General features: G+C 40.8%; 1 protein-coding gene across 1 annotated transcript; it reads right to left on the reverse strand.

The window, feature by feature from the left end:
- Positions 1-1,362: 1,362 nt before the first annotated feature.
- On the reverse strand, positions 1,363-14,566 carry LOC129828822 (interferon gamma receptor 1-like). Its single transcript, XM_055890052.1, has 7 exons — positions 14,159-14,566; positions 7,277-7,397; positions 6,828-7,006; positions 6,424-6,584; positions 3,269-3,434; positions 2,905-3,026; positions 1,363-2,632 (listed from the first exon to the last, which is right to left on the reverse strand). The coding sequence occupies exons 1-7, from the start codon at positions 14,226-14,228 to the stop codon at positions 2,246-2,248; spliced, it is 1,206 nt and encodes a 401-aa protein (XP_055746027.1). The 5' UTR covers positions 14,229-14,566; the 3' UTR covers positions 1,363-2,245.
- Between the last annotated feature and the right edge of the window lie 2,383 nt (positions 14,567-16,949).

A 16,949-nucleotide genomic window follows, 5' to 3' on the forward strand; every position in this document is an offset into this window, starting at 1 on the left:
TGGTACACGTCCACACTCAACGTGGCTCTCCTGCTGAACAACTCTGAGGTTTAAAAAAAATAATTATTTCACCTTTATTTAACCAGGTAGGCTAGTTGAGAACAAGTTCTCATTTGCAACTGCGACCTGGCCAAGATAAAGCATAGCAATTCGACACATACAAAAACACAGAGTTACACATGGAATAAACAAAACATAGTCAATAATACAGTAGAAAAATAAGTCTATATACAATGTGAGCAAATGAGGTGAGATAAGGGAAGTAAAGGCAAAAAAAAGGCCATGGTGGCGAGGTAAATACAATATAGCAAGTAAAACACTGGAATGGTAGATTTGCAGTGGAAGAATGTGCAAAGGAGAAATAGAAATAATAGGGTGCAAAGGAGCAAAAATAAATAAATACAGTAGGGGAAGAGGTAGTTGTTTGGGCTAAATTATAGATGGGCTATGTGCAGTAATCTGTGAGCTGCTCTGACAGCTGGTGCTTAAAGCTAGTGAGGGAGATAAGTGTTTCCAGCTTCAGAGATTTTTGCAGTTCGTTCCAGTCATTGGCAGCAGAGAACTGGAAGGAAAGACGACCAAAGGAAGAATTGGCTTTGGGGGTGACCAGTGAGATATACCTGCTGGAGCGCGTGCTACGAGTGGGTGCTGCTATTGTGACCAGTGAGCTGAGATAAGGCGGGGCATTACCTAGCAGAGACTTGTAGATAACCTGTAGCCAGTGGGTTTGGCGACGAGTATGAAGCAAGGGCCAACCAACGAGAGCGTACAGGTCGCAATGGTGGGTAGTGTATGGGGCTTTGGTGACAAAACGGATGGCACTGTGATAGACTGTATCCAGTTTGCTGAGTAGAGTGTTGGAGGCTATTTTGTAGATGACATATCCAAAGTCGAGGATCGGTAGGATGGTCAGTTTTACAAGGGTATGTTTTGCAGCATGAGTGAAGGATGCTTTGTTGCGATATAGGAAGCCGAATCTAGATTTAATTTTGGATTGGAGATGCTTAATGTGAGTCTGGAAGGAGAGTTTACAGTCTAACCAGACACCTAGGTATTTGTAGTTGTCCACGCATTCTAAGTCAGAGCCGTCCAGAGTAGTGATGCTGGACGGGCGAGCAGTGATCGGTTGAATAGCATGCAGGTGTGGCACATCATGCTGTTTAAGTGCAACTCTGTAGGAAGCAGGCCAGCATTATTGGACTTTTTCGCAATGCAGAATCTGCAGAGTCTGACTGCTTTACGGTAGAATTTAATTGACATGAAATAGAATTTAATTGACAAATGTCCTTCAGTCTACCCTGCAAGGATAACAATTTGTTTGCTCTTTCAAATCTGCATTTATTGACATAGTAATTACAATAATCCATTTAATTAGCTTTTTATTGTATATTATGCAAAGAAAATACAAAAAAACAAAGGTAAGGGAAATTATTGGGGAAAGGTGATTTAAAACATTAAGTACAACAGAATTAGTTTGCACACAAAATAGAAAAATCCTTAACATTAATCATTTTTTAATATATCATTTTAGCTGTATGAAAAGTATAGTGTCAAAATTATACACAATTAAAAACTAAATAATTAGGTATAGGGCAAACAGCAAGTCACTAATAACAACATACATTATTATCACCACAGCAATCCAATTGCATTGGTATAACTTGGTCATCTGAATATAATAGGACCTAATAATACATTTTGAAACATTGTACATGTATGACAATCATGTAAAAAGTGCAAAGAGAACTAATATACACAGCACAAGACAATAACCTAATGAATATCATTCATTCTGCTCTCTCAACCCTTATTCTCTTGCTACCTTAGAAAACATTCATGTCACTCAAGTAGGCACAGTAAAAGGATGGACAAGAGGAACACTTTTTATTTTTACAAATGTGCTGTCGGAAATGCATTAATTCGGTCTAATGAAATTCAACATTACAATGGGGCAGTTCCCAGCATTCAAGACCACTTGGTTTTCACTATCCCTGGTTCACCTGAGTAAGCAACAGTCCCAGGTTACCCCTCTGATTATCCTCTCCATCTCCACCATAGGCTGCCCATTTAAATAGTTAAAGGAACAGGAAAAGTATTGGTAGGACTCCAGGCTGTGGGCCTAGAACAACCAATCAAAGACTAAACTGAATACCCTGCTCTCCCCCAAACAGATTCAGGTGCGGTTAAGTAGATGCACGAGCTGAGCATATGTAAATAAATCACCATCCTTTCTCTTGAGAGAAACTCAGATCTTGTATCCTGTAACAGTGTCCCCAGGACTCATTTCCTCTATCACAGGAATAATCACAGGTCTATGGGGGCAGTCATAGTCCGACAGCTCAGAGAAGTCACTCTTCACCTCCAGTCCCAACTCTCTCGTTACCTGCAGTGAAGAGCCTGACCCCTCGTTAGGCAACATGACCTCCCCACCGCTCCACTCCTTGTCCTTCAGTCCAATGGGGAGACGGAGGACCTCTTCCTGGGGGGTACTGATGAGACCATCACAGTCATTTGGCAAAGATTCCACGGGGGTCTGCAGCAGTGGGGAGCCACCTGTTTGTAACTCACTCAGAATGTCTCTTTCAGGGTGCATAAGGGACTCACCTGAACTCATATGTGACAGCACGGAAGCCTACCAGAGAAGGAGAATATGCAACATTCAGTCAAACATTCTGTCGGTGAAATATGTTTTTAAATTTGCTATTGTTTTGACAGTGTTTACAGGAAGTAGCATATCAATAGTTTGATAACTCCAATACGAACATGACACTCCTCATTTCTACAATGTACCACCAAGTGCTCTCCTGAAACTATCTCTGCATGACTATAACCTAGTCTATATGTAGTAGCTTTATGACTAAATCCACTGCAGTGCAGGCCAAACAGTTGAAAGGCTGAACACACCAAAATCTTTGGTTGAGGGAATGAGACACTTCTCAGTTTACTGTATATAAGCCACACGATGAACGCAATCACCACCATGGCAACGATAGGGATCACAATGTAGAGGGCAGTGTAGTTAGGACCTACAGGGGACAAGTCCAGCAGTTAGACTCACATTCAAAACTGTACAGCGTCCTAATTGAGCATTTGCTGATCAAATCAGCCATAATGACAATACAGACACATATAACTTTCAAAGCACGTATCAGATATTAGCAGATGTAGTTTATCAAATGATTACAGACAATGTATACTAAACGATAACAGACGTAGAGAGCTAATATGACTTTGACGTATCAATCATGTGAGAAATTAAGAGTCTTACCAGAATCCCCATGCTTCCCCTCAATGCATATGTTCTGGTGAGCTGAGACATGAACATTGTTCATTTTTCCTTTGATATTGATGCAGTGCCTATCCATCTCTCCATCGACTAGTATTTCAGCCTCACACACATGGGGTTGCTTGTAGGAGCAGTCAAAGCTGTGTTTCTGGGGAAATAAAAAAAGGAATATACACTGCTCAAAAAAATAAAGGGAACACTAAAAAACACATCCTTGATGTGAATGAATGAAATATTCTTATTAAATACTTTTTTCTTTACATAGTTGAATGTGCTGACAACAAAATCACACAAAAATTATCAATGGAAATCAAATTTATCAACCCATGGAGGTCTGGATTTGGAGTCACACAAAATTAAAGTGGAAAACCACACTACAGGCTGATCCAACTTTGATGTAATGTCCTTAAAACAAGTCAAAATGAGGCTCAGTAGTGTGTGTGGCCTCCACGTGCCTGTATGACCTCCCTACAACGCCTGGGCATGCTCCTGATGAGGTGGCGGATGGTCTCCTGAGGGATCTCCTCCCAGACCTGGACTAAAGCATCCACCAACTCCTGGACAGTCTGTGGTGCAACGTGGTGTTGGTGGATGGAGCGAGACATGATGTCCCAGATGTGCTCAATTGGATTCAGGTCTGGGGAACGGGCGGGCCAGTCCATAGCATCAATGCCTTCCTCTTGCAGGAACTGCTGACACACTCCAGCCACATGAGGTCTAGCATTGTCTTGCATTAGGAGGAACCCAGGGCCAACCGCACCAGCATATGGTCTCACAAGGGGTCTGAGGATCTCATCTCGGTACCTAATGGCAGTCAGGCTACCTCTGGCGAGCACATGGAGGGCTGTGCAGCCCCCCAAAGAAATGCCACCCCACACCATGACTGACCCACCGCCAAACCGGTCATGCTGGAGGATGTTGCAGGCAGCAGAACGTTCTCCACGGCGTCTCCAGACTCTGTCACGTCTATCACGTGCTCAGTGTGAACCTGCTTTCATCTGTGAAGAGCACAGGGCGCCAGTGGCGAATTTGCCAATCTTGGTGTTCTCTGGCAAATGCCAAACGTCCTGCACGGTGTTGGGCTGTAAGCACAACCCTCACCTGTGGACGTCGGGCCCTCATACCACCCTCATGGAGTCTGTTTCTGACCGTTTGAGCAGACACATGCACGTTTGTGGTCTGCTGGAGGTCATTTTGCAGGGCTCTGGCAGTGCTCCCCCTGCTCCTCCTTGCACAAAGGAGGAGGTAGCGGTCCTGCTGCTGGGTTGTTGCCCTCCTACGGCCTCCTCCACGTCTCCTGATGTACTGGCCTGTCTCCTGGTAGCGCCTCCATGCTCTGGACACTACACTGACAGACACAGCAAACCTTCTTGCCACAGCTCACATTGATGTGCCATCCTGGATGAGCTGCACTACCTGAGCCACTTGTGTGGGTTGTAGACTCCGTCTCATGCTACCACTAGAGTGAAAGCACCGCCAGCATTCAAAAGTGACCAAAACATCAGCCAGGAAGCATAGGAACTGAGAATTGGTCTGTGGTCACCACCTGCAGAACCACTCCTTTATTGGGGGTGTCTTGCTAATTGCCTATAATTTCCACCTGTTGTCTATTCCATTTGCACAACAGCATGTGAAATTTATTGTCAATCAGTGTTGCTTCCTAAGTGGACAGTTTGATTTCACAGAAGTGTGATTGACTTGGAGTTACATTGTGTTGTTTAAGTGTTCCCTTTAATTTTTTGAGCAGTGTATTTAGGCTATATTACAACAATGTTCATAAAAAATAAATATGCAAATATTTATATTTGAAGGTTATACATGTGTTTCCTTTTGAAAAACTTGCTTTGCTTGCAAGTGAAAACAATTTGCAGCAGGTAGATACAGTTGAAGTTGGAAGTTTACATACACCTTAACCAAATACATTTAAATTCAGTTTTTCACAATTCCTGACATTTAATCCTAGTAAAAATTCCCTGTCTAAGGTCAGTTAGGTTCACCACCTATTTTAAGAATGTGAAATGTCAGAATAATAGCAGAGAGAATGATTTCTTTCAGGTTTTATTTCCTTCATCACATTCCCAGTGGGTCAGAAGTTTACATACACTCAATTAGTATTTGGTAGCATTGCCTTTAAATTGTTTAACTTGGGTAAAATGTTTTGGGTAGCCTTCCACAAGCTTCCCACAATAAGTTGGGTGAATTTTGGCCCATTCCTCCTGACAGAGCTGGTGTAACTGAGTCAGGTTTGTAGGCCTCCTTGCTCGCACACGCTTTTTCAGTTCTGCCCACAAATTTTCTATAGGATTGAGGTCAGGGCTTTGTGATGGCCACTCCAATACCTTGACTTTGTTGTCCTTAAGCCATTTTTTCCACAATTTTGGAAGTATGCTTGGGATCATTGTCCATTTGGAAGACCCATTTGCGACCAAGCTTTAACTTCCTGACTGATGTCTTGAGCTGTTGCTTCAATATATCCACATAATTTTCCTACCTCATGATGCCATCTATTTTGTGAAGTGCACCAGTCCCTCCTGCAGCAAAGCACCCCCACAACATTATGCTTCCACCCCCGTGCTTCACGGTTGGGATGGTGTTCTTCGGCTTGCAAGCCTCCCCCTTTTTCCTCCAAACATAATGATGGCCAAACAGTTCTATTTTTGTTTCATCATTTCTCCAAAAAGTACCATCTTTGTCCCCATGTGCAGTTGAAAACCGTAGTCTGGCTTTTATATGTCGGTTTTGGAGCAGTGGCTTCTTCCTTGCTGAGCGGCCTTTCAGGTTATGTCGATATAGGACTCGTTTTAACGTGCATATAGATACTTTTGTACCTGTTTCCTCCTGCATCTTCACAAGGTCCTTTACTGTTGTTCTGGGATTGATTTGCACTTTTCGCACCAAAGTGCATTAATCTCTAGGAGACAGAACGTGTCTCCTTCCTGAGCGGTATGACGGCTGCGTGGTCCCATGGTGTTGCCTAAACTATAGTTTGTTAACAAGAAATTTGTGGAGTGGTTGAAAAGTACATTTTATGACTCCAACCTACATGTATGTAAACTTCGACTTCAACTCAGCTTCTACAAGTGTTCTACAAGTGTTCCCCAGTCATTTCGAAGTCATAATTTTCTGTCAGTTCTTACCAAGTGATATTCTGTGATAACCATGTAATTAAATTCCTTATGATCCGGTCTTTCATCTTTGATGATGGCATGTTTGTAGATGTGAAACGGGTGAATGAATTGAACTTTGATCATTTGATCGGATACAGCAGAGATGTTGACAGGTGGGAAATCCAATGAGCCTAAAAAACACAAAAGACTATTACTTTGTGAAAAAATCTGAGGTCAGTAAATATGTTCAAAATCTCCCGGCTCTGAACATTGTGTGGTCAGATCAACAAAGAAATGCTACATGTGCTGCAGTGCATACAGTGTACTTACAAACCCTTTCAAGATACTACCTCAATTCTAGTTGTCAATCACTACATACTGTATAACATTGTTCCCATAATTTGCCTATTGGTTAGCTTAGTGTGAGAACTTACACTGTACATCCAACAGGCCTGGATACACTGTATCATCGTAGGTGAATGAAATTTCGGAGGAATTGGTATTCTGTCCAACAACAGCAGTCAATATGAAACGGTAGCCCTCTAGTATTACTTTGGTAAATGAGGAGACATCGCAGTGGTAGAGGGAAGTGTTTGAACAAACCAAGGCAGCACTGAAAGATAGAGGAAAACAATTGTTGTGGGTTAATGGCAACCTCTGATTTGGACTGAAATGTTAGTTCACAATTACAATGGAGAAGCTGACAAAGAACTGTTGACAGGACTTTACATTTGTATGGGTCTGACAGTGCATGTCAATTTTCCAATTTCTACTTGAAATTGTGTCAAGAAAGACTTAATATTCACTAGCTATATAACCTACATTGGATAACATAGGCCCTATTTGGTTAGAGATTAAGCAACCAATATGCTGCAGCACCTACCCAGAATATTTTCTTGTCATTTCCACATTGAACTGTGGCTGCAGAGATGGTTCACTGTAGTTCCAATAGATCACATTGTGAAAATTGTGGCACATGAGGCTCACGTTGACGGGAGGAGGAACTGTAGGACAAAATAGTAGAAAGTCAGTCAGAATCCGTTTCTAAAACTTTGCTATAATTAAGCAATAAGGCACGAGGGGGTGTGGTATATGGCCAATATACTACTGCTAAGGGCTGTTCTTATGCACGATGCATCCCGGAGTGCCTGGATCCAGCCATTAGCCTTGCTATATTGGCCATATACTGGTAAGTTGGTGGTTAAGATATCCCTCTAGTGGTGTGGGGGCTGTGCTTTGGCAAAGTGGGTGGGGTTATATCCTGCCTGTTAGGCCCTGTCCGGGGGTATCGTCGGATGGGGCCACAGTGTTTCCCGACCCCTCCTGTCTCAGCCTCCAGTATTTTATGTGTCGGGGGGCTATGTTATATGTTATATCTGGAGTATTTCTCCTGTCTTGTCCTGTGTGAATTTAAGTTCTATCTCTCACTCTCTCACACATTCACACTCAGGACTACCTGGCCTGATGACTCCTTGCAGTCAACTCTCTAGAGACAGCAGGAGCGGTGGAGATACTCTGAATGTGATCGGCTACGAAAAGCCAACTGACATTTACTCCTGAGGTGCTGACCTGTTGCACCCTCGACAACCACTGTGATTATTATTATTTGACCCTGTTGGTCATATTTGAACATCTTGGCCATGTTCTGTTATAATCTCCACCCAGCACAGCCAGAAGAGGACTGGCCACCCCTCATAGCCTGGTTCCTCTCTAGGTTTCTTCCTAGGTTCTGGCCTTTCTAGGGAGTTTTTCCTAGCCACCGTGCTTCCACACCTGCAATGCTTGCTGTTTGGTGTTTTAGGCTGGGTTTCTGTACAGCACTTTGAGATATCAGCTGATGTAAGAAGGAAAGGTAATTGGGAGCCAATCAGCATTCAGGGCTGGAACCACCCAGTTTATAATATATCTAACAGCATAACATACTAGCAATTAAATCTATCCAAGTGATGTTGAAACAACCTGTATACCAGGGGTCGTCCCCAATTACAGTCAGCGGTGGGCCAATGTTTTCTTGAGCGGATGTTAAGGGGACCAGAACATAGTTATAAATAATTTGTAGACTGCAAATTGACCTCAAGAACACAAAAAAACAGATACATTATTTAACAAAAACAGAATCATGATTCAAACCTTGATTACATTGGGATACAATCACATATGCCTCTCTATTTATGCGTGGGGATACTTGGGAACAGATTTCCTAAATTGGTGATTTTACAGTCTTATGTCCAATAACAAAACATTGTTATTCATTATTATTATTTTTGTATTATTATTATTATTATTATTATTGCTCAGAAAACTTGGGGGGGGTCAAATAATTTGTCCCGCAGGCCACCTATTGCGGAACCCTGTATCTCCTACGGCCTCCTCCACGTCTCCTGATGTACTGGCCTGTCTCCTGTATCTGAAGAATACAGATGAGTCATTACACCTCAAAAAGCACAAGAAAGAGGATTGACACACACCATCTCAGATTGTTCTGAAATCCTTTCTGTAGTTAGAAACAGAAAATTAGAATTCCTATAATTTGATCTCTGAGAAATTAGGCCAATTGATTGCATCCAAATTGGCCATTTTAATTTATATGTTTCATATAATCTTTAATAAATGTAGTATCTAACACCCGATTTGGACCATAAGTTTTACTAACAATGAGTAAGGCATGAAGAATCCAATAAACTGATCAAAAGCCACCCACGTACCCTCCACACCCCACCCAAACAGCCATCCTTTGTAATTCATCCATTAGAGACCTGTGAATCTGGTGATATTTTTTCCCTCCTGTTCAAAGTAATTAGCCTCTGAAGTTGCTTGAATTATTTACCATAAATTAGTGTGAAATTACAAAGTTTTGCCCACTAGATGCCCATGTGGCTGGTCTCTTGTGTTTATTAAATTAATCCAATTTGGGTAGAAAACCAATAGCTTTTGCTCATGATGAAAATAGATTGTATGGTCATCCTCACAATTTTAGCCAGTCCTACTGAAAGCAATTCAGTTTGTAATTCTTTTAGGCTTAATTTGTGTCCAGGAAACGTCCCTCTATGTGTGGTTTATTCTCTTCAAAAAGGTCTAGATTAGTTAGACCCTTCCAGGTAAACAAGCAAACCATTAGGCTACAGCAGTTCTAATGGTTTCAATGGTAAAAGTTTTTTTTTAAACACAATGGTGTTTTGCAATGGTAATAATGTTATTGAGTTGGGTTGGGTTTAATGGTAAATGTCCCTAATCACATATTGAGATTCTAATAATTTTATTGAAAAACATATGATTGCCATGTAATGGTTTATAATTGTATTATTTTATTAGGGTTGTCGCAAAAAGAATGTTGTGATTAATTTAATAAACCAGCAAAATGGATAAAATAACATTCGGGCAGTACCAGGAACAGCAGCATCTAGTGGGCAAAACCTGGTACTTTCACACATTTTTTTGCAAATAATTACAAACTGTTTAGATGGTTAATTGATCTAAATGGGGGAAAAACATCACCATATTCACATGGAATACATTACAAATGTTGAAAAAGCAATACTGCAAGCTGCAGCTCCATACTACTTGTCAAACAGAGAACTGATACTGTATACTGACATTCACTCTATTACAACATTTCTGATATCACATGCTGATTTTATTTTTACAGGAAAATTAAAGTAAGGCAATATGCCTCTACTGCCATTAATTCCAATTGACCCATTGCCAAGGTCTGCCCTAGAATATTGGGCAACCAATTGCAGTGCTCCGTTGGATAGCAACCGTCTCTAACCAAGCTTGTGTCTGACATCCAAGTTTATCAGTACTTGTGTTAGCGTGTGCATCTAAGTGTAAGTATTGTACATGACATTGCTCTTTAATTGTGTGTTGCTAAGGCAGTGTAGTTATTTAGCCAGTCATGCATCGCTCATTTATGCTGTGTGCCATCTGCATTGTTTAGGATATATATTCTGTTAATACTAGTACGTTATAGACATAGATAATAGCATGTACACTGAGTATACCAAACATTAGGAACACCTTCCTAATATTTAGTTGCACCCCCCCTTTTGCCCTCAGAACAGGCTCAATTTGTCATGGCATGGACTCTACAAGGTGTCGAAAGTGTTCCACAAGGATGCTGACCCATGTTGACTCCAATGCTTCCCACACTTGTGACAAGTTGGCTGTATGTCCTTTGGGTGGTGGACCATTCTTGATACACAGAGGAAACTGTGATAAACCCAGCAGCATTGCAGTTCTTGACACAAACCGGTGTGCCTGGTTTGTGTCAATACCCTGTTCAAAGGCACTTAAATCTTATATATTGCCTGAATGGCACACATAATCCATGTCTCAATTGTCTCAAGGCTTAAAAATCCTTCTTTAACCTGTCTCCTCCCCTTCATTGACACTGACTGAAGTGGATTTAACAAGTGACATCAATAAAGGATCATAGCTTTCATCTGGATTCAGCTGGTCAGACTGTCAAGGAAAGAGCAGGTGTTCTTAATGTTTTGTAAACTCAGTGTATTTTTTTTAACCTTTATTTAACTAGGCAAGTCAGTTAAGAACAAATTCTTATTTACAATGACGGCCACAAAAGGAGAACAGTGGGTTAACTGCCTTGTTCAGGGGTAGAACGACATACTTTTACCTTGTCAGCACAGGGATTCAATCCAGCAACCTTTTGGTTACTAGCCCAACGCTCTAACCACTAGGCTACCTGTATACCTCTACAGTTTACAGGGCCTGAATATTGTATGTAACCCTACAATCATGGTTATTCCTTTCTATTCTTTCCATAGAACCCCTTTTATACACTCTCACTTTTACAAAGTAGTGTGTTGTGGTGAACTATTATCTGAATACTCTTCTGAAGATATCTTGGACTTATTCTTGCCGGACAGACCTGTGGTGGTTGAACCCTATCCCATAGCACCTAATATATCTGTAATAGTGCCTGTTCTACATGGTCTTATCGGTTCAGCCTTTACTATCTTTTAGACACAATTGCAGATACAGATTCATGATCGGCCTAGCTCCTTATTTGTGAAAGATTTGGTTAAACTCAATCCACCGGTAAATCAAAATCGCCTGTATCAGTTTGGAATTAAAGGAAAACAAAAGATAAAAACTGACTTAATAAGAGCAAAATTGTAACGGGGAAATCCACAAAACAATGTTTTTCTTTCTACAAATGACTCTGGGGATCATTAGGTCTGAAAGGTTTCAACAGAACACAGCAGCATGTCACTGTTATTTCACAAGAGCAGGTACTGTCTTTGAGGAACCACCAAAGTCCCACAACTCAATTTCAAGAAAGAATAAAAATATATACTGTATGCTTACATGTATGTTGACTGTTCTATGCAGGTATGCTGTAGAATAACAATTTTTTTTTACATCTAAATAATTCCCATGCCAATAAATTATAGTTTATGATAGCTGGATGCTAAAATTCTAATAGTTTGCCTAATTTCAAGTTCCTTGGTGTCCACATCCCCAACGATCTATCATAATCCAAACAAACCAAGACAGTCATGGAGAGGGCACAACAAAACCTTTTCCCCGTCAGGAGACTGAAAATATTTGGCATGGGTCCCCAGATCCTCAAAAAGTTATACAGCTGCACCATCGAGAGCATCCTGACCGGTTGCATCACCGCCTGATATGGCAACTGCTAGGCATCTGACCGTAAGGCGCTACAGAGGGTAGTGCGTATGGCCCAGTACATCACTGGGGCCAAGCTTCCTGCAATACAGGACTTATATCATAGGCAGTGTGAGAGGAAAGCCCATAAAATTGTCAGAGGCTCCAGTCACCCAAGTCATAGACTGTTTTCTCTGCTACTGCACGGCAAGTGGTACTGGAGCGCCAAGTCTAGAACCAAAAGGCTCCTTAACAGCTTCTACCCCCAAGCCATAAGGCTGCTGAACAATTAATCAAATGGCCACCGGACTATTACATTGACCCCCCCCCCTCCATTTGTTTTGTACACTGTTGCTACATGTACAAATTACCTCGGTACCGGTATCCCCTGTATATAGCCTCATTGTTGTTATGCTATTGTGTTACTTTTTATAATTTTTTGCTTTAGTTTATTTGGTAAATATTTTCTTAACTCTTCTGTTGGTTAAGGGCTTGTAAGTAAGAATTTCACGGTAAGGTCTACACTTGTATTCGGCGCATGTGACAAATAAAGTTTGATTTGAATTTCTGTTTATGTGACTAAACAAGCAATGAATAGTGTAGAGAATATTGTACCATCTAAATTGCTGTGAAATATATTTTCAATAACCAAAAATATTGCAAAGCTGTTTGAAACTGTGTACAAAACCAGAAGTAAAAGACGCAAAAATAAATATAAGAACGGGAAACAAAGCACATGGGGGTAGGGGGTAGATGGGGCTTGGGGGGCTTCTACCCCTAAGAAGCACACTTCTTAGATATTTATTTTACCTTTATTTAACTAGGCAAGTCAGTTTAGAACAAATTCTTATTTACAATGACAGCCTAGGAACAGTGGGTTAATTAACTGCCTTGTTCAGGGGCAGAACGACAGGGGATTCAAACTAGAAACCTTTCGGTTACTGGCCCAATGCTCTAACCACTAGGCTACCTGCCGCCCCATATGCTTTCAATGAGAATGACAGATCTATAACTCACATTTCTACGTGCAGCTTTAAGTTCACTGGGAAATATTCAAGATATGGGCTGCATTGTGTGCAAGTTAAACAACCTGATAAATCTCCAGCACAACATATGGTATAGTAAGTGATTGCAGGGAACATAACATCTCACTTGCAGTAGAAGCCTGGCACTATTAGCTGAGGAAGGTGAAAATATCAGCCTGTATTTAGTCAGAAAGGAACTGGTCTCATTGTCAGGGGATAATTGAATGTTGGATATAACAAAATGTTTTTAATAAATGAATTGCAGAAGAATTACTCATGTTTCAGTGGGCCATTATGTATGGTATGTAGTGCACGTACAAACAATTGAACATTTCCTCACATTGCATCTGTGCTGTTTTGAGGAAATACACTTCCGGATTTAGTTTCATAACATAAATGTTACTTTAGAGTGGAGAAAGGCAATATCCTCTGTTCTGTGGAGCACAACACTCTAGACTAGACCACTCCATAAAAACCACTGAGGGCACAGTAATAACCCACACATGAAGTTAGACATGTGTCAGATCACAGAGGTGTCAGACCACAGAGAGGTCTACTGTAACTGTATGTTTCTCTGTGGTGTAAGTGTGAAATCTACAGTGAATTCCCCACTGAGGTTGAAGGAACAAAAAAATTGCCTTGGGCTACTGGCATACAAATATAATGCAAAACCAACTGACAATAAACTGTGCTCACCACTTATTGCAAACTAGCACCTTATTTATTGACAACAACTGACTACTTTAAGGCCAACGGTATGTGTATCAGTCCACCGCCTGAATAAAAGCAAACACATGGACTGACAATATTGTAGCGAATTCGGGGGGTAGCATCGACCGGGACTCGAACACAGGTCCAGCTACTGTCAACCCCAACACCTTAGCAGTTACGCCAAGAGATCCTAGAACATATTTTCATACTAAGTATACTTTTGGAATAGCAATATATATTCCAAGAACATTAGCATATTGTACAGTGGCCTATAGCCTGCATTATGTTGTTGAAAAATGTAAGCAGGAATACTGTACTAAATACTTCCTATAACATCAGCTCCAAGTGATTATTCACAAACAACATTTATAGCCAACTATTTTAGGGCAAGAATTACTTACCGTAAGAGTCGACAAGACCTTGACTTAAAACGAAGATCAGGGAAATGTGGGATAATCCTATCCCGACCATTTTTTATTTTGTCGAGTCTATAGTCCTATGTAAAACTATATGAAATGTATTTGAATGTCTATATGATAAGCTATTACTATTTTAGATGACTATTTTAGATGGCCCTTTGTTTGTCTAAATAAATGGAGGCATTTCCGGTACAGCCAGACCACAGGACGTTGCTCCAATCGGCAGGCTACACAACGCAACTTCCAATGAAATGTTCCTGGAACAGCCATTAGACCCGCCTGCTACAAACGTTTACTGGCAGTAGGAAAACTCCCGTGCAGTGATACCATGTCGCCTTGCGTCGTAGTGAAGTTTCCACATTTCGGATCAGCTTCCTCTCCCAGAAACCTAACCTTAACTCAGGGAACCAGCGCAGAACGACTGCACCCTCTCATTGCAGACGAAGTTCCAGGCCGACCGCGGTACTACAGGCATTGTTTGCCCGATCCCCCATTTTGGTGAAGGGGGAAATGGCGAACTTCGTGGTCAATCTTCGTGTAAATACTTACACATTTCGAATACAATCATGGTACCAATAATTACACCATATGAATATCATTGAATCTATTTTTGTGGGCCATCAGCGTGATTTGGTTGCACTACTCTCTTGGGAGAGAAAATGTTCAAAGTTTATTTCCTTCAATTCTACACATTTTGCCATGGGGCGTAGAGGAAATGTTGCCGTTTTAAAGCACGTTTCCTACTATTATACCATTTTGCAAGTTTATAACACTTTCTGCAATTATAAACATTTTGCCATTGTAACAGTATAACTTTAGTACGTCCCCTCGCCCCGACCTCGGGCGCGAACCAGGGACCCTCTGCACACATCAACAACTGACACCCACTAAGCGTCATTACCCATCGCTCCACAAAAGCCGCGGCCCTTGCAGAGTAAGGGGCAACACTACTTCTAGGTTTCAGAGCAAGTGACGTAACTGATTGAAACGCTACTAGCGCGTACCCGCTAACCAGCTAGCCATTTCACATCCGTTACACCATGGGGTGGAGAGATGTTTGCTGTTTTGAACCAAATTTCCTGCAATTGTTATTTGACATGGCTAATTGAGTGACTGACATATTAAAAGGAAAAATTGTGCCTTGTGTATTCATCGATGCACTTGATGGGATAGGAATCCTTCATGGTCACATAGTTCAGCTGCCTGTAGTCTGCACAGAAGTGCCTTGAGCCGTCCTTCTTGACTAGGACTACAGAGGCGCAAAGGGTTGTTGGATGCCATCTCCCGGGTCTTCTGCTCCGCTACCTCTCTGTCAGTGGCAAGCTACGCTATGAAACCACACACTCTTACAGAGACTTTGATATTAGGGTGAACTACGGGCACTTCCATGTCCTCGGATCAATTTGGGGGATTTTATAAAAAATATGTTAAGTTCAGTTAAATTCACCCCATACTTTTTTAAAACACCTCCCTATCAAGTATTTTAGCTACTTTAGATGCATTTTATACCTAAATTTCACTATTTTCCCCTTGTCCCTAACCCAGACTTTTAAGCTTCTACTATGTTTTTCTATGAGAAAACAATTATAATTGCCCATTATATAATGTTATGTACTACAGAAAGAGTCAATTAAATAAAATCCAAATCAATATTTATTGTGAGTATGCCCTTTTACATACTTTTTTTTTTACACACAATATACCTGTCCTTTGGGAGTGGTGTCATTTATAATTGCCCATTATATAATGTTATGTACTACAGAAAGAGTCAATTAAATAAAATCCAAATCAATATTTAGTGTGAGTATGCCCTTTACATACTTTTTTTTTTACACACAATATACCTGTCCTTTGGGAGTGGTGTCATTTCCTCATTAATAAAGTTTAAGAGAATGTTAATTCAGTTACCATGGAAACATATTGTGACACTGAAGCACATGGCTGCAGTGGACAGTTGTTCCAGATGTGATGTCCAGAGGTTGAAGAAAAATCGAAGTAAATATGGCTTGTGTAGAGAATATTTTAATTGTCAGTCATTTCCAAACAGGCTATAATTTCTGTAATTTGTGGTAGAATTTTTGAAATATTTTATGTGTTTAGTGTGAACGATATCCTAGCTGTAATACTAATCAAAGCATGCTAAGCTGTATGTCAATTTTCTCCAGAAACTGTAGAAATGTCATTTCCATCACAGTCATTTCCATCAAACTTAAGTGTGGTGGAAATGACAGAAAGTGGTGGAAATGACACATCCATTACCTTATTAGTTTTTACTGTACTTTAAAAAAAACTTTAAGCTTATTTAATCATGGTTTAAATTAATTGAATCTAGAAAATGCTCCACGGTGTGCACAAGTTGAAAACTAAGTAGTTTGTCTTTATTTTTTAGAAGATTCCACATAAAACAGCACAGACATATAGAAACAAAATAAAAAAATGATCCTATACGATACCAGGAACATCTGCAAAAAGACAGGGAGAGATACTGGAAGAAAAAAGGGAAGGGAGAAGTGAAATCTATCTCTGAGCTTACAAAGTGAGAACAAAGTAACAAGAGATGGCAATGGAAATGTAACCAACGAAATAGAAGACAGACTTTAAAGAGAACAGTTGCAATGGAGACCTACCTATCAGGCAACACATCACCTCAGTCACCAGATGACTTGCAGCCAGAACATGAGGCCAACATACCTGCCCCTGATGCAAACCCTGATACCCCTTCCTCATCATCTGCAACAGGAATGAGAAGTCGAATACTTGCTGGAAGGAAAAA

This window comes from Salvelinus fontinalis, chromosome 30 (assembly GCF_029448725.1).
Source record: "Salvelinus fontinalis isolate EN_2023a chromosome 30, ASM2944872v1, whole genome shotgun sequence".
NCBI classification, from domain to species: domain Eukaryota; kingdom Metazoa; phylum Chordata; class Actinopteri; order Salmoniformes; family Salmonidae; genus Salvelinus; species Salvelinus fontinalis.

Bases quoted from the DNA above. Each gene is read 5' to 3' on its own strand.
- LOC129828822 (XM_055890052.1), bottom strand. From the start codon at position 14,228: ATGGTCGGGATAGGATTATCCCACATTTCCCTGATCTTCGTTTTAAGT. The intron at 7,007-7,276 runs GTAGGTGCTGCA...TCTATCTTTCAG, and splicing joins ATGACAAGAAAATATTCTGG to TGCTGCCTTGGTTTGTTCAA. The intron at 3,027-3,268 runs GTAAGACTCTTA...TGTCCCCTGTAG, and splicing joins GGGGAAGCATGGGGATTCTG to GTCCTAACTACACTGCCCTC.